At 57.2% G+C, this 17,608-nt stretch overlaps 1 protein-coding gene across 1 annotated transcript; it reads left to right on the forward strand.

Moving 5' to 3' along the window:
* The first annotated feature begins 1,122 nt into the window (after window positions 1-1,122).
* PTPN7 (protein tyrosine phosphatase, non-receptor type 7) lies at window positions 1,123-9,591 on the forward strand. The gene is made up of 9 exons (XM_009281895.2): window positions 1,123-1,253; window positions 1,770-1,953; window positions 2,385-2,469; window positions 3,164-3,240; window positions 5,948-6,085; window positions 6,958-7,068; window positions 7,689-7,846; window positions 8,833-8,946; window positions 9,498-9,591. The coding sequence occupies exons 1-9, from the start codon at window positions 1,123-1,125 to the stop codon at window positions 9,589-9,591; spliced, it is 1,092 nt and encodes a 363-aa protein (XP_009280170.1).
* Window positions 9,592-17,608: the final 8,017 nt, after the last annotated feature.

The raw sequence follows: 17,608 nt of genomic DNA on the forward strand, positions 1-17,608 counted from the left end.
ATTGTCAACCCCAGAAATGCCACCGGGCAGCAGGGAGTCATGGGGAACGGCTCCTGCCCTAGCCACATTCCCAAACAGCATGGCCACAGTGTGGACCCAGTTCTCTGCAGGACCTCCCTGAGCTGATGAGGTACCTGGGATCCCACTCTTTGCCCACCAAGTGCTCCAACTACGCAGCATCCCCTGTCCCTTTGGGTCCATCTCCTCCCCATGAAGGGAGCTAGGGATGAGAAGGAGCCTCACCATCCCAGGGTGCTGCCTGCACTGTGAGGAGCTCTGCCCAGAGGTGAACCAGCATCACCCGTATCTCCCCGTCCCTGCCAGGGGCTGTCCTGGGGCTGGTGGCTGTTGGAGCCCTGGCATCTTCCTCCAGCTGGGCTACCCCATCACCTCTTGCTCAACCACCCAGATAAAGCAGTTTCCTCTTGACGGTTGCTGAGACCTGTGGGATGGAGGAGGCTGTCCCAGGGTCTCCCTTGCCAGAGCTGCGAGTCTGTTGAGGGTGCCTGGCCCCGTGTTGCCCAACAGCAGGAGCTGGCCAGGCTCCTTGTTGTGCCTACAGCCCACTGCATCTCACCTGCCGAATGCTGCTGTGCTCATGTGGGTCCCAGCTATCCCTCCTCCCCATCACGTCCCCAGGCCGAAGCAGGCATGCCAGGGAAGAGTTGGAAACACATGGCAGTGTATGCTTCCCATGGAGGTGGAGAGCATCTTGGGCTCCCCCAAAACTAGACCATGCTCCACCAACACAGGGCATGGGTGTCCTCTGCTTGGTTCAAGCAGATGGCTGTCGGTACCATGCCCAGGGTCACCAGTGGGTGCCTGTGTGGGCTGCAGTGCTGCAGGCGTCCTGGAGGGTGAACATGCTGGGAGCTCTCCCTATGCCACCTGCCTGGATGCAGGGGCTGGGGGCCCTGGTTCCAGGGCAGCTGAGGATCCAAAACCCGTCCCTTGCTTAGGGACCATCCGTCAGGGGGTCCACCCAGCCTCATGGTATCTCTCAGATCTGCCTCTTCTTTTCCAGCCGCTTCTCCTCCGATGGCTCCTTGATTCCCCGGGACCTGAGGGCCCCCTGTGTCCGCTCCCTGTGCTTCAGGACAAGGGCTTTGTGGCTGCCACAGCATGGTACAAGCCTGCTTGGTGTGCTCCAGAGTTCATAACGGCAGCCTGACAACCTGGGCAGCCAGGGCAGACATGGACAAGACAGACAAGCCTAGTCCCTCTGCCAAGAAGCACGTGCGTCTTCAGGAGAGGTGAGTGTGGCTGGACAGTGCCTGCAGCCCGAAACCTGTACTGCCCATCTCAGCCCAGACAGTGGGTACCCATGGCACTGCTCATCCCTAGGGTTTGGGTTCCCCCAAACTTCCTTCCTCCGGCCCTGCCAGCCTGCTGTCTGACGACTTGTGCAGATGCCAGGTCTGAGCGTGGCGGCAGCCCTGACCCCTCCCAGCCCAGGCCGGGCCAAATCTAGACACCGTGCTTTGAGAGCTTTCCAGCAAAAAGGTGAAATGACCAGCATGGCGGCAGCCCAAAATCTAGACACCGTGCTTTGAGGGCTTTCCAGCAAAAAGGTGAAATGACCAGCTAGTTCCTTGTTCCTCCACCCCCCGTCTTCTGGGGTCTCTACCTGGCCCCTTTCTTCATCCTCTGTTATCCTCTGCCTGACTTTTGCTTGGTGTGGGGTGGTTTTAACTGGTGATATGGAAGGATGAGCTGCCCTCCTGTCCCAGGGTAGCAGAGGGTCAGCCAGGGACCCCTTTGCCTTGCAGAAGGGGCTCCAACGTGTCGCTGATGCTGGACATGAGCTCACTGGGGAGCGTGGAGCCCATCCAGCCTGTCTGCACGCCGCGGGACATCACGCTGAAGTTCCTGAGGACATCCAGCCACGTGCTGAGGAGAGAGGAGCTCCAGCAACACGCCCAGAGCCTGACACAGCTCGAGGAGGAGTTTTCGGTACGACGTTCCCCTCCCCTCTCCCTCCTCACATGAGGGATGGCAGGGGCTGGCAGTGGGGGGGACTGGCAGGGGTGGACATCTCTGAGGGAGGCTCCGAGCTCAGCTGTGCCCCACAGCACCAGTGGCAGGGAAGGCAATGTGGGTAAACAGGGGTGAGGGGTGCCCTGGTGCACACAAGTCCCCCTTGCGTCCCTGGAAAGCCTGTCCTGCCCTCCCGTGCCAAGCTCTTCTCCCAAGGTGGCCTCTCTGGAAGGTGTCCCACCACATCTGGACTAAGGACAGGGCTCATCCCAGGAGCTGACATCTCTGGTGATGCTGCTAGGTCCCTGGGCCAGCCTCTCATTGCCTGGGGGACCAGCTCTGCCACAACAAGAGGACACAAGCAGCAGCAATGGAGTTTTCCTCATAGTTGTTCTCTCCTCCTGCAGAAAATCCCACCCAACTTTGTCAGTCCGGAGGAGCTGGAGATCCCTGGACGTGCTTCCAAGGACAGATACAAAACCATCCTCCCCAGTATGTGCTACTGCATCCCTTTGCCTCACATTTGCCCAGGTGCCATGTGCAGGGAGGGGTGTGTGCGCACACGTGTGCGTGTGTGTGTGTGTGCATGCATGGATGTTTGTGCATGGGAGAGGGGTGACTCAGAGCAGCCCTGGCACCAGGGTGGGCACCCTTGGTGTTCCTGCTGTGTTTGTTCCTGCTCCCCATGTTGCAGGAGCCGAGTGCTGTGTTACAGGGGGTGTACACTGTGTTGTGGGGTGGTATGTGGGGAGCTACTCCTTGGGGTGTATTCCCAGGGTGTGCAGCGCGTGACAGCCCAGCCTGGGTTGCTCCCTGCCACTGTGGGGGCCTTACATGTTCCAAGGGCATGTTGCTGGGGGTATAAAGGCTGAGAACATTATAGGAGGACTCGTTAGGGCTCTAGTCAGGCACTGTGGGAGGGCCCTGGGGGGCTATTGCCTGGCGGGTGAGTTATCCCACATGCTCACTGCGGTACAGGCAGGTTTGGGCATGGCTGGCTGTACCCTGCCATGGTAGTGAAGGTGTAATAGGGCAAGAAGGGGCCCAAGGGAGGGTGCGGACAGCTCCAAGCATGGCATGGAGCTGGGAGGACTCAGTCTCCAGCCTCTGGAGCTGGGGCAGGGAGGATGGGCAGGGTCAGGCTCCAAAAGACTGTCCCTGGGGTAATGCCTGCCATTTCTTTCAGATCCTGAGAGCCGGGTCTGTCTCAGGAGGGCAGGGAACCAGGACGAAGACAGCTACATAAATGCCAACTACATCACGGTGAGTGTCCTGCCTGGCTGCAGAGCAGGTGGTCTCCCAGGTCCTGCAGCCCACGGCTCACAGGGCATCGGGCTGCAAACTCCTTGGTGCTGCAGGTGCCACGCTGGGACCCACATACTGGGGCACTGACTGTCACCCACCGTCCTGTGGCTGCTCTGGGGTAGCAGCCTGAACTCGCCACCCCTTTCTGAGCTGCAGAGATGTGGCTCCATCCACGCAGGGCAGACACACTGTCCCTTTTGGTAGGAAAGCCTCACAAGGTGGCTGCTTTCGGCTCCTGCTGCTTGGGTGGGTTGAGCACCCGTATGGGCTCCCTCGCAGTGGCTTCTCCATCTCTTCCTCATGCACTAGTCCATTGTCTGCTAAGGCCACAGGACGCAAGCCGTGTCATCAGAGCATCGCAGCCTGGTGCTGTTCAACCCTTATACATCCAGGAATTTCCTCTCCGCTCAGGGGGTTTGTTGCAATTTCCCAAGAAGAAAGCTAATGAAGGGGAGGGCATGGCTTATCTTTGACACCTGATGGGGTCCCTTTCCAGAGACCGAGAAATCCCCAGACACAAGGGTGTTACTTCAGGCAGCCTGATTTATGATAATCATCCTCCTGTGCAAATGACCCCTTCCAGGCTGCAGTCTCACTTGTGCTGAACCACACATCACCCTAAAACAGGCTCTTGTGTCAGCCAGGTACCAGCTTTGCCTGGTTGGTAGGCTTCTTTCTGAGCAATTCATCTCATTTCAGCATCCTTCCCCTTGGGACAGGCCAGGGGCACTGGGGAGCAGGGGTGGGTCCACAGCCACTCTGGGTGTGTGGCAGCGAGGAGAGTGTGGGAATGTGGGAGTCAGAAAAGTAGCCCACAAAAGTGCCCTCTGGTGTGATGGACAGACCCCTGGAAGGTGGTCTGAGGGCGCAGGTTGGAGCTGGAGGGCATTTAGTAGCGTTTCTTTTCTGATGGTGCTCATGGGTGTGAACCAACGAGGCATCAGCGGTGTGAGCTGCCAGCATCCTGCGGTGAGGGTCAAAGTCTGACCTTGGACACAGGAGCACCATGCCTAAAACTGTTGGGAGGCTTGCTGGTCCAAATGAGGGTTTGAACGTGGGCAGCAGAGGACTACTTTTAGAGTAGTCTTCCTGAGGTAGCCTGGCAGCATGCAGCTTCACATCGGGTGACCCCATCACCCTGTCCATATGCATCACTGTGTACGTGAGCATGTGGCATACTCTCCATCTCACACGAGTGCTAACAAAAATGCACAAACACTGCCCCTCCCTATCTCACACACGTGCACATATATTTGCACACACCTGAGCACATGTGTGCTCACACATCCCTGTGTGGAGCCGGTATTTTCTGACCCCTTCCTTCCACTTACCTCTCCAAGGGTGTCACGGTGCAGGAATTTATGGGCACATCAGCAAATTAGCAACCCAGCCTGCTTCTGGCGTGCTTGGGAGGCACGGCGAGTCTGGAAGAGCTCTGCAGGTATTTGATCACATCAGCCCCCACCTGCAATTGAATGTTTTTCCTGCTGACCATATCCCATGAAATGTTTTTGAGCACGAGGAGCAGGTGGGGGGAAATTCCCAGTGTTGACACCTCCAGGTCTTACTGCAAGTCTCCTTCTGAATGGAAAATCATGTTTCCTGGGAAAAAGAAATAATCTTGAGGCATGAGAAAAGGGCTATACAAAAAGTTCCTGAAAATGTTGCTGCCCCTTGGCTGGGCCAGTGCAACTTCTTGTAGGACCAAACCGTTAACAGGATTGCCAGAAAGACCTGGATTAAATCACAGGGATTTAGGTGCATTTTTAACTGAGATCTCTTTTGACAAAAACATAAAGCTCCTCCCAGAGTGCTGTGTACTCGCTTTTCCAAAAGCTGTGGGTGCTGTGGGTGCCTCCTCCAGCATCCCCAGGGCATCCTCAGCTGGGTCCCTGACTCCTTGCTCTATTGCCAAATTGCATCTGCAGCTGGGAGCTGGAGTAACATGTTACTGACCTCGTTACTTTCCCACACCTCTGCCTGTGCCTGCCCTCCAGCTCCTGCCTGCTGCCGCTGCACGCTCTCCCCTCTGCTGGGCCAGCAGCACTGCCCATGAGGCCATGGTGTGAAGCAGGAGCTGAGCAGGACTCAGAGCACCTCCAACCTTTTCTATTTCTTTGGCAATTTTATACTGCGGGAGGAAGTGACCATGGAGGCAGAGGATGCTTGGAGCTGTGAAACAGAGTCTGGGGCAGAGGCAAGGCAGGGGCCTGTGCCAACCACCCCTCCAGGTGTTCCCAGACCCAGCCTTCCCGCTGCTGGGCACTGCCGCGTCCCCTCCTGAGCCTGTCAGGGAGGCAGCACTGGTGGGACCCAGCTGGGATTGGGAGAGAAGCGCCCTCCCTGCATGAGCTCTGCCTCGCCAAGGTGTCCATCACACCAGCTATCGTCACACCAATAACCTGGGGATGTTTGCAAGGAGCTTGGGTGCACATGGCTTGCTCCATGGGTTTGTTCCTGGATTGTGGGACTGAGAGGATGGAGAGGATGTCTGGTAGTTCCTGATCAGGTCTATAAAAGCATTTCAAGGACAGGTTTAGTAGGAAATAGCCCAAATGGCTCAGCCTCTCACCTGTAGAGAAAGACAAGCACCAAGCCTGGAGACAGGCTCCCCTTGCACGACAGGGTCCCTCCCAGCATCACTGATGGACCATGTGCTCGGCAGGGCTACGCGGGGCGGCCCCGGGAGTACATTGCCACCCAGGGACCCATGCTGAACACCGTGGCCGACTTCTGGGAGATGGTGTGGCAGGAGGAGGCGCCCCTCATTGTCATGATAACCAAGCTCCAGGAGCGCAAAGAGGTACTGTTGTCCCTCCCCAGGCCTAGGGACAGCACCCCAGCCAGGAGCAAAGGGTGGGGTAATAACAACAGTAAAGGGTTATGTGAGACCAAATGTGGTGTCTGAGCACCTGCTTGCTTTCTCTGCTTTCCTCTCAGAGGGTACCCCTGATCGATCGCACATGGAGGAGGAGAGCCCCAGGGCTGCAGCCTTGGGCCCATCCAGCAAAGCCTCTCCTCCTCATGTGGCCTCTCGTGCTCTGCGCATGCTTTACCAGCTGGATAATAGGATAAAGAGATTAGGGCAACCCCTGGGAGAAGGAACAGAGGCAGCAGTCAGCAGTGTCCCTCCAGCCCCGAGCAGCTCTCCTCCTAGGCTGGGAGCTCTCAGCCAGTAGATCCAGGCTGGGATGGGAGCCGGCAGCACTGTGCCCTGCGTGGCAGCCGCTCTGTGCTTTGGCTGGGATCCCTGGCTCCCTGTCCAAGCAGCACCTGCCTGGGGGAACTCACCCTCTCTTTCCTGGCAATGTCCTTCCTCCTTTCTGTCCCCGGCTGGTGCAGCATCCCTGTGGCCTCCCACTGGGCAGGCTGGGTCCTTCTGGGTCTGGCAGGACATGGCACAGCTCCTGTGGGGCTGGGGAGAGCCGTGCGGCCCCGGCGTCTGAAAGCCATATGGCAGGGCATGGGAAAAGGTGCAGGGGGAGCAGGTGTGGGGGAGAGGGATCTATCCCTTCCTTAGCTTCCCCTCTGTATCACTCCACATCCACCTTCCCCGCTCCCCCACACCTCCCCACGTGATGCCCCTTCCCAAGAGCACTGAGCAAAGCATAGCTCAAACATCCACTGGGTGCCTTGAGCATCTCCACAGCCATGAACCCTGCCTTGTTCTTTCAGAAATGTGTCCACTACTGGCCGGAGAAGGAGGGCATCTATGGCCCCTTCACCATCCGTGTGCAGGGGGTGAGCGAGTGCGTGGAGTATGTGGTCCGGGATCTCTCTATCCAGGTGGGTTTGAGCTCCATCCTGGGGTCAGAGGGGGAGCCCAGCAGGGCCTGGCAGTGCCCCTGACACTCTCAAGCTCTCTAGTAGGGTGGCAATGCTGTGTGACAGGAGAGCAGAGGGTTCATGGCTTGGAGAGCTGGGTCTTATGAGCCCCCTGCCAGAGGAGGGGTCTGCAGAGCTCCTGCCTACCCGAGGAGGCTGAGAGGGAGTAGGACCCAGCCCTGGAGGGGAGAGGAGAGGGGGTCAGCTGGGGACAGCTTCTCTATTAGCCCTTTGCTGTTTGCACTGTGTCATTGGGCTCTGCCCCATGGGCTCTCCGTAGTCACCCTGGGCTGACACTAGCCAAAATGATCTTGCTGGCTTTGCCTGGACTGTGGGGACAGTATTGGGACACTCTGCATCTGTTCCCGTCTTCTGGGATGGGACACTTCCCAGTGTCCCTGGCCCAGGTGTCTCTCCTGGGTGTCCGGCAGAGGCTCAAAGAGGGATTTGGGAGGAGAGCAGATGAGATGGGCACAGGCTGCCCGGCCTCTGCTTGAGCTGGACTCCATGCCTTCATTTCGCCCAGCCCAGCGAGTCCGTGCTCCCGCGTCCTAATTTCTCTTTCTTCTGTGCTGGAAAAGCTTGAAGGTGAATGCCGCCAGGTCAAACACATCCTCTTTCCTTCCTGGCCGGACCAGCAGACACCCGAGTCAGCCAAGCCCCTGCTGCACTTGGTGTCCAAGGTGGAGGAGACTCTCCAGGCTGCAGCCAGCCCAGGGCCCATCGTTGTGCACTGCAGGTAAGAGCTTTCCCCTCACCCGAGCCCCTGTGTGTCCTTCACCTTGGGGTCAGTCTGCAAATGCCGGAGGGGAAAATCCCACGTGTGAATGTTCGTGAGCTGGTCCCACTGTGGTGCAGAAATCCCAGGGCACGGCATCCCCATAGCAGTTTTTCAACCAGCAACTCCTGTCCTGGCATCAGGATGGTGGCATTAGCATGGTGCATACTGCCCTGTAAAGAAATCTGATTTGCACCTGGTTCTACGGACAGCGAGGTGGGAGCAGGAGAGCTCTGCAGGGTCGGGACCCAACCACCAGACCCATGGCAGATCCATGGCTCAGGGTCCTGCTTCCTCTGCCGCTGAGCATGGCCTGCGGCTCGAATGTGAAGCTGTTTTTTCAGGGCAGCCCTCCTGGAGGAGGTGGCCTCTGTGTGTTTAACCACCAGACATGGCAGATCCATTCCTCTGCCGCTGAGCATGGCCTGCGGCTCGAATGTGAAGCTGTTTTTTCAGGGCAGCCCTCCTGGAGGAGGTGGCCTCTGTGTGTTTTCTCTCACTGCTAAGTGAATTTGGGGACAGTGGAGCAGAGCACCCAGTTGTCCCTGTGCAACACACTCAGCGTGTGATGCTGCAGGCTGGCCTGTCCCAGGTCAAACCACTTGGTGCCTGGGTTTAGAGCACAGCTGGGAAGGGAGGTGACGGGGCTGCAGAGACCACTGCACTGCGCAGGGATGGGGAGCACAGACTGGTTTTGTGCTTCCAGAGTGGCCTCAGCTGGGCCGTGCAACATAGCAGGACCCCCTTGCCATGGCAGAGTGACGCCAGCCCATGCCTTTTGGTGTCTGGCTAAGAAAGTTGGTCTGGCAGCTGGGACCAGGACCCCAGCATCCCTCTAGGAAGAAATCATGGCAGCAAACCAATCCAGGAGTATGTCCAGCTCGGACAGACCAAAGTCCAGGCAGTGGACGTTGTCGGTGCTCAGCACAGCTGTGTCTGTCCCGCAGTGCAGGCATCGGCCGGACGGGCTGCTTTATCGCTACCAGGATCGGGTGCCAGCAGCTGAAGGACAAGGGGGAGGTGGATATCCTGGGAATCGTGTGCCATCTCCGCATAGACAGGTGGGTGCTCAAAGCAGGCTGCTCCTTGGAGGGTCCTGCTGGGTGCCAAGCCTGGGAGGAGGGATATGGGAGGGATGGGGGGACAGGCATCGTGAGGGGACATGGGGACAATTTTTGATGGAAACCAGAAGGGTTGCTGAAAGATGCAGATGTAGCGACAGCAAACGATTGCCCAGTGCCGGGCTGGTTTTGCTGTCAGGGCTATTGTAGCTCTGAGAACCTGAGGACGTGAGGGAGAGGAGAGCGGCTCTGAACCTGGCAGTTGGTCTGCCCCTTCCAGCTCAGCCACTAAATTCAGAAACACTTGATTTTGCCACTTTTCAAGGAGAAGTACCAGCAAAAATTAGAGCCAAATCAGTTGCTATTTCGCATTTTGAACAGCCCAACGATGGTTCTGAGCCCAAATACTCTTTGGGCAGCTCTGGCACCTGTTTCAGATATACCTGGGTGTGGTGGCTGAATCAGGAATATTTGTGCCCTGGGAGCCGGGAGCCAGGGACGGGGTTGTGTGCTTCGGCGAGATGTCAGCAGGACCTGCCTTTCCCTTGCAGAGGTGGGATGATCCAGACGAGTGAGCAGTACCAGTTCCTCCATCACACACTAGCTCTCTACGCTTCCCAGCTGCCGGAGGCAGGAGGCCACTAGCGCAGGGCTCCCACTGGGCTGCCGGCTCCCTGCTCCGACCTCTCCTGCACCAGCCTCGGGGACATGTCCACCAAAACAAACCTGAAAACAAACTGCTGCCACCGGGCTACAGAGCAGCAGCATGAGCATCCCTCAGGATGAGCACAGACGAGCAAACCCATGGGGATTGTGGCCTTGCGACCCTGGGGACCAGCAGGATTTGGCAGGTTCACGAGGGATTCAGTGGGTGCTCGAGGTGGCCGTTGCTGCTGGCTCAAGGCAGATTTCACCCCTGGAAAGAAGCTTTGGCTTTTGAAACATGTAACGTTTTATCCTCAACCAGAAGAGTGAGCTGTGCAGAGGAATTGAAGCTGGGTGAGCGCCGGGCGCACGGTTTGCCTTTTAGCTGCACAGAAATGTTTAACCCGTTAGATGCGGAGCTGGTACAATTACTCTGCAAATAAACAGAGCCTCTCTCCTGACCGTGTATCGTCTGTGGGCAGAGGCTGCACCATGTGCAGGGCTGGGCTTGCTCCAAACACGTGCCATGATGCTCTTCTTTCTAAAGACACACCTTGATGATTTGGTACAAAAGGTGCGCAGTTGGCTGTCCTCGTTACGTGGCTTGCTTTCCTCTCCACCTTTGGCCAACACCTTCTCAACAGCCTGAAAGTAGGGGAGATTCCTAAGTGCGTCTGCAGTTTTGCAAGCAACATGTTCCAAATTGTCTTTTGTTGCACGAGGGTGGGGGTTTTGCATTCTTGTTTTTTTGCTGAAATTAGAACAAAATAATATTTAGGGTTTTTTCACTGATAAATTCAGGGGAAAAAAAGGAAGAAGAAGGAGAAACATTTTGGCACAAAGCACGGAGATGGAAATATTCTGTAAAATATTTCAAAGCCATTTAAAACTGGCCTTCAGCTGATGGGCACTGCACACCCTGTTGGGCAGTGAGGACTGATAAGGAGCTGAGGGCTGCCTAGCCTGCCCATGCCCACAACCGTGACATGGCCTGCTCGGTGGGCGAGATCCAGGGAAAAAAGGGTCAATCCTCTTGCTGAGGGTGTCTGAGCTTGCCTCGGCTCCTGGAGCATCCCCAGATCAGGGCTGTGTGCATGGACCCCCCTCCACTGCTCTGAGGGTCCCCAAAATGCAGTTGAATGGCTGCCCAATGGTTTTACCCCAGTCCCCGTTGTTCAGGTTCTGTGGCTTTCTTGGGAGGAGAAATAATTGAATAAAAAGAGAAGTTTCATCCTTAACTCTGCAGTTCTCCTGTCTTGTCATCAGTCCATCAGTCCAGGAGGGGGGTTCCACAGGCCTGTGTGTCCCCTGCCAGTATCCCATCCTCACTGCTCCTTTCCTTGCTCCTCTCCTGCCCCTCTCCATTTACTCTCTATAAAAGCAGTAAGTGAGCAAGTGAATCAGCCTTGTCCGAGGATGAGTAGTGAGTCAAAGTCAGTTTCTTCTCCCTAATCTCGCTGAGCATAAGTAGCAAACCCAGTGGCAGACCAGACATGTCCCACTGTGCAAAAATACCCAATATTACAGAAATTATCATGTATTGCTGAGCCCTGGTAGTTCCTTATTAGTTGTTCTCATGTGTTTGCAGACTCTCCTGATAGAGTACTTACCAGGGCACTTGCTATAGCACAATAAAGCCATGTTGAAGCATCTGCTCACTGCAAGGAGCAAATCTTTTTGGAGAAATGTCTCAGAGAATGGATGGAAGAGTGACAGACAGTGAGACACCCTCTGCTAGCACAGCCCCCTCCCATGGCACCAGGAACAAACCCACTCCTTGGCCCTGCAGCAGGAAAAAAACCAAATCTGAAGTAACGTCCTTCCATCTACAGCATCTGGATTGCCCTGGCAGAGCAATCTCCCTGTACTGGCCGCCGGGTTAACCCTTCCTCGTGCCACTGAGCCTGCCCAGCTGGGCACTGCTGGGGGCACCTTGGTCTCTGCGGGGCTCCTGCCTGGTGCCTGGGCTCTTGGAGAGACCGTGGAGCCTCCACAAGCCCCCTGAAGGTCAAAGCATGGCTCAGGACTTTGCCTTCTCAGTTAATTTTATGTCACGCTGTTGCCTTTGATGGTGTCTCTGAAGCCACCAATGGAAGTTTTGAGCTCATCTGAGACAGGCTTTATTCAGCTGGCCCACGGCATCCTCCTTCCCGAGTCCTTCCTCCCCACATTGCCATCAGTCAGGGGAACTTGAAGAGCCTGCAAACTGCAGCAAGGCACGGTCTTTGCCCGCACTCCCTGGACAGCAGGACATGCACCATTTTTCTCATGCTTTCAGTTTATTATCAAGAGAAGAGTTGCTAGAGCAGGCTTGCAGTGAGACCTGCGTTGAGGGACTCCCAAGGCACGCAGGAGGAGGGCTGGGACCTGTGGCCAGGCAGGGGGTGTTGTCACCCCCTCTCAGATTCCCCATCGGGTGCTGGGAGTTTTACCAGTTCAGCTGCCTGATGCAGATTATGATCAGTTAAGCAGTTTTCCTGTCTCTCAATCTCAATTTCTACCAGCTCTATCTGTTCAAGACACTTATCAGGCCATTACCACTCACTATCTGAGTATCTCTCCATCCTCCCTGTATTTATTTCCCAAGCACCCCTCGGGGCTATGCTGGTCTATTCCCTGTGTTATTGCAAAACACCGTTCCAGGGCTCACCAGATGTCAGGGGTGAGATAGAGTGTTTGATCTGGTCTGGCTGTGTCAGGCTTACACCTATGTCCTGGGAAACTGCTTCACCTTGTCCATAAAGACCATGGGGTGCCCAGCAGGCAAAGGAAAGGAATCACTCCGAAATCTCACATCTCCCCATGCCCCTGGCTGAGATTAAGCCCCTGAGCTTGGCCAGGGCCAAGGTTGTTCCTGTTCCTCATTCCCCTCCCTTAAAATCCCAGCATGGACCCAGCTGCCTTTTTCCTTCTCATGGTGTTTCCGTGCTTTGCTGGAGGTGCAGCCCAGATGACCGGGCAGGGAGCTGGTGCTGGGGTCCCTGGGCTGCAGACTCCTGCGAACCATGACCCCAGCAGGCCAGGTCCTGCTCAGGGTTCAGGAAACGTCCTTTCTCAACGTAACTGTAATTCTGGCCTGGGGTTTTCCGGGCTGGTAATCCATTTCCTATACTTGCGACAACTCACCAGGCTGGAGGTTGCCTAGGATGGTGTGCTGGTTTTGGCTGGGATACAGTCAATTTTCTCCATAGTAGCTGGTATGGGGCTCTGTTTTGGATTTGTGCTGAAAAGAGTGTTGATAACACAGGGATGTTTTAGTTACTGCTGAGCAGTGCTGACACAGCGTCAAGGCCTTTGCTGCTTCTCACCCCACCCCCCAGCGAGCAGCCTGGGGGGGCACACGAAGTTGGGAGGGGACACGGCTGGGACGGCTGACCCCAACTGACCCAAGGGATATTCCACACCGTATGACGTCATGCTCAGCATATAAAGCTGGGGGAAGAAGAAGGAAGGGGGGGACATTCGGAGTGATGGCGTTTGGCTTCCCAAGTCACCGTTACGTGTGATGGAGCCCTGCTTTCCTGGGGATGGCTGAACACCCGCCTGCCCATGGGAAGTAGTGAATGAATTCCTTGTTTTGCTTTGCTTGTGAGCACAGCTTTTGCTTCACCTATTAAACTGTTTTTATCTCAACCCACGAGTTTTCTCACTTTTACTCTTCTGATTGTCTCCCCCATCCTACCGGGGGGAGCGAGCGGCTGTGTGGGGCTTAGTTGCCGGCTGGGGTTAAACCACGACACACACGCAGGCATTGCGGGTGGCAAGGAGACCCAAGGTGCTCCAAATTCACTGCGGCTGATGGAGAGTGCCAGTGCATTGCATGGCGTCCCCATTGAACAGAGCATACCACTGCAGGCTGCAGGGCACCGCTTCAGCCAGCTTCTTGGAAGAACAAGGAAATGGGGTAGGATGTGCCAAAATCCAGCACTTTGGGTATTCAGTAACAGCTCTCCACTCAGGTGAGCAATGTAACCACAGATGAATCTCCAACAGCATTCTCATGGACTCCAAGTAATCAATGACCAAGCCCTCACCCAGAAAGGAGAAATTTCAAGGCAAGCTTTGGCATTTTAAGGGCAGCACTGGGGTCCCAGGAGCTCACGGAGGCTCCGTGAGAGCACCGGCAGCAGGTGGGACCCCACAGAGGACAAGGTCCACCCAGCAGCACCCCACCCAGCACCAGAGGGACGGGTTGACCTGGTGGCTGGAAGCACTGGGGACACTGTGGGGCACGGGAGTGACATGCCTTCATGCTGTTCTTCAGTAACCCAGTGGTTAAACCATGAGATGGGGGAACATGGAGAATAAGCCATCCGTTACCCCATGTTAACACGGAGCACAGCCCTGACAATTCAGTTTCTTTAAGGAACTTGGTTGAGCAACCACATCAAAACCTTCTGGGAATTTCAAATATGCTCGTCTGGAGAGGTCCTGGAGCGTTGCTGGCTCTTGCACAAGGCGTTCTGCCCAGTCCCACGCTCCTGTCATGGAGACCATGGGTGACACAATGGGGGACAGCGCTGCAGAGGTGCAGCCATGGGGACAGGATCTGGCTCGTCCATCCCTGCATGTGCTGCCGCGGCTCCTCTGCAGGGAACAGAGCTTGGGACCCCCTGGTTCAAACCATCTGGAAACAGCCAGATGTCTCCAAACCTGCCAGGGCTGGCGTGAGACCCTTCTCTTGCTGGGGATAAGGGAAATGGGGATGGGCAGAGGGGCCAGTACATGAAAAGGGTCTTTTTGTGCATTTGCTCATGTCTCTCCTGGCGTGGGGATGGACTCACCCAGCTTCTATCTCTGCTATGAGTGGTGTGTTTTCTTTGAGCACTGGATAGACAGAGTTTCTCTGGCAGGGACTGCAGTAACACATGTGCTATCAGGAGGCAATCTCTGCTAACAACTCGAGTGCCACAGGCATTTTGGGTGGGAAGCCCCAAACTGGTGTAGGGACATTCCCTGGGCTGGAATCTGTTAAAAAAAAAAAAAATCTTCAGGCAGAAATTACACACAAGAATTGGGGGAACGATGAATTTTTCACTGGTTTGAGGAGCTACAGTGGAGTAAATACAGAAAGCAACGATATTCCTGCTTCCTTAGGCCTCCCTTCAAGAGCACAGGGATCTTTAGCGGGCTGCAGCATCTCTGAAAACAAACTGGTTTCTGTCTCCGAAAACAAAGGCAACTTCCCAGTGACTTACAGCACATGATGGAAACTGTTTCCCACCATTAATTGTCATGGGTTCCGAGATACCCACTGTGAGGCAGATCCAACCACAGCTCAGTTTCTCTATTTTCTGTGTGTACACGTTTGTCTCAGGCAGCCCCAGCAGTGAATTCAGCATCCTCGTCTCTCGTGGGAGCGTGAGCAACCTCCTCTGCATGTGGGCTCTCCCCAACAACTGCTGGAGCAAAGGCCCTGCCTCTCCACCCTGGTGTAAGGGAATTGCAAATGCCCCCGTGTGTCAGCCCTCGCTTTCGGACTGGCTCAAATCCAGCCTGGATGTAACCGAGCCTTGTTGGCATCGCACAGCCGGCCAGTGCAGCCAGCAGCAGACTGCCCTGAGCGCTCAGCATCGATGTGGAAGGGCAAAGGAGAGCGAAAGCACAGCCAACACAAGTACCTCAAGCGCAGGAGCAGCTTAGCATCCCCTTGCAACCCAGCAGAGCTTAGCTGGGTGAAAATGAGGGGGTTTTCAGGCTGCAGGGCCCAACCTGATCTCTAAAGCCTGGTGTCACAGCAGGTTGTATAAACATCTTATAGAAACATCCCTTGAGAAAGTCGTGCCTTTGGATTGTGTCTCATTCTGCATGTGGAAAATTGTTCATCAGCTCTTGTGACATTGCTCTGGGCTCCCTGCTCTGCAGAGGTCTTGTCATGGGAAATCAAAGCACTGGGTCAAAATACAAAAGCACGTGCAGCCCATTACCCGGGGAAACTGAGGCCCAAGGGCAAAGTGCCAGGTCAAAGTCCAGCCTCCAAATCCACAAAACCAGTGACTGTCCCATGACTGAAAAGAAAACAGCAGGTGCACGAGGTCCCCTTCGTGCCCATGAGGTCCCCTTGCACCACGGTGCACCTCCCACGGGGCTGGACCTCCAGGTCACCCTCATCTCACCCGTTAGTGTCCGCTGAGTCTCGTGAGCTGGGGTCCCTGCTGGGACCTCACCCTCGCCACCGCTGGTGTCACGCTGCCGCATCATCCTTTGGGAGTGTCCAGCACTTCCGCACGGCTGCTTTCACCAGCCCTGAGGAAAGGGCACCCGTGACAGAGGAGTAGTTCCTGCTGCACCACCCAAGCTGCCTTGGCCCCTGGCCAGGCACTTTTTTTCCTGCCGTGGCCGTATCTCAGGCAGGTGGTAACAGGGGGACAGTGGCGTGGGCTGCAGCAGGGCTGGAGGGCAGGGGAGGAGCCCCACGGGCTGGCCCAGCCCTGCTGTGGGTGCCAGGGAGCTCTGTGGGACCCCCGAGTGCATGGGGGAGCTGGGGTCCAGGGGAAGAGACACGTAAGGGTGCAGGATTGGGGGTCTGCCCAGCTGGCATGGTTGCAGGGGGCAGGTGCCAGCTGCTGCAGAGGCTCTGTCCCAGGGTGCAGGATACGTACCAGCCAGTGCAGGGTGCCAGACACGTGCTGCCCAGTGCAGGCTGCCAGGTGCAGGGGTCACTGGGTGCAAAAGGGCACAGGGGATGATGAGGGTGTGGGGGGTGCTGGGTGCAGAAGGCGCAGGACTCAGGAAGGTGCAAGGGCTGCCAGGTGCAGGGGTGGTGCTGGATGCAGGGTGCAGAGGTGCTGGAGGCACAAGGGTGCTGGATGCGGGGGTACTGGGGGTGCAGGGTGCAGTGGGTGCTGGGTGCAGGGGTGCTGGGAGCACTGGGGTGCAGGCTGCAGGGGTACTGGGGGTGCAGGGTGTGCGGGCGTGCCGGGGTGCAGGGGGTGTTGGGGTTGCTGGGGGGGGGGGTTGCAGGGCACAGGGGTCCAGGGGTGTGTGATGCAGGGGTCCAGGGTACAGTGGCACTGGGGTTGCAAAAGTCCTGGGGTACTGAGGGTGCAGGGTATAGGGGGTGATCAGTGCAGGGGAACTGGGGGTGCAAAGTGCAGGGGAACTCGGGGTGCAGGGGTGCTGGGTGCAGGGTGTATAGGGGTGCTGGGTGTCAGCATGCAGGGTAGGGGGGTGCAGGGGTGTTAGATGCAGTGGATGCTGGGGGCGCAGCATGCATGTATGCCAGGGGTGCAGGGGATGCTGGGGGTGCAGGGGGTGAAGGGTGTGCGGGGCGCAGGGTGTGGGGGTACTGGGGGTGCAGGGTGTCTGGGATGCAGGGTGTGGGGTGCAGGGTGCAGAGTGCAGGCTGTCCGGGGTGCAGGCTGACCGGGGGGCAGGGTGTCTGGGGTGCAGGCTGTCTGGGGTGCAGGCTGTCCAGGGTGCAGGGTGTCTGGGGTGCAGGCTGTCCGGGGCGCAGGGTGTCCGGGGTGTGGGGTGCAGGGTGTCCGGGGTGCAGGGTGCAGGCTGTCCGGGGTGCAGGCTGACCGGGGGGCAGGGTGTCTGGGGTGCAGGCTGCCTGGGGTGCAGGGTGTGCAGGCTGGCCGGGGTGCAGGCTGTCTGGGGTGCAGGGTGTGGGGTGCAGGGTGTGCAGGCTGGCCGGGGTGCAGGCTGTGTGGGGTGCAGGGTGTCCGGGGTGTGGGGTGCAGGGTGTGCAGGCTGGCCGGGGTGCAGGCTGACCGGGGGGCAGGGTGTCTGGGGTGCAGGCTGTCTGGGGTTCAGGCTGACTGGGGTGCAGGGTGCAGTGCAGGCTGTCCAGGGTGCAGGGTGTCCGGGGTGTGGGGTGCAGGGTGCAGGCTGTCCGGGGTGCAGAGTGCAGGCTGTCCGGGGTGCAGGGTGTCTGGGGTGCAGGGTGTCTGGGGTGCAGGGTGCAGGCTGTCTGGGGTGCAGGCTGCCTGGGGTGCAGGGTGTCCGGGGTGCAGGGTGTCTGGGGTGCAGGGTGCAGGCTGTCCGGGGTGCAGGCTGTCCGGGGTGCAGGGTG

Source organism: Aptenodytes forsteri, unplaced genomic scaffold, assembly GCF_000699145.1.
Source record: "Aptenodytes forsteri isolate BGI_AS27 unplaced genomic scaffold, ASM69914v1 Scaffold213, whole genome shotgun sequence".
Classification (NCBI taxonomy): domain Eukaryota; kingdom Metazoa; phylum Chordata; class Aves; order Sphenisciformes; family Spheniscidae; genus Aptenodytes; species Aptenodytes forsteri.

Excerpts from the sequence above, each read along its gene's own strand:
- PTPN7 (XM_009281895.2), top strand. The coding sequence starts at position 1,123 with ATGGTACAAGCCTGCTTGGTGTGCTCCAGAGTTCATAACGGCAGCCTG. Across the intron at positions 1,954-2,384 it reads AGCTCGAGGAGGAGTTTTCG|AAAATCCCACCCAACTTTGT; the intron begins GTACGACGTTCC and ends CTCCTCCTGCAG. Across the intron at positions 3,241-5,947 it reads TAAATGCCAACTACATCACG|GGCTACGCGGGGCGGCCCCG; the intron begins GTGAGTGTCCTG and ends TGTGCTCGGCAG.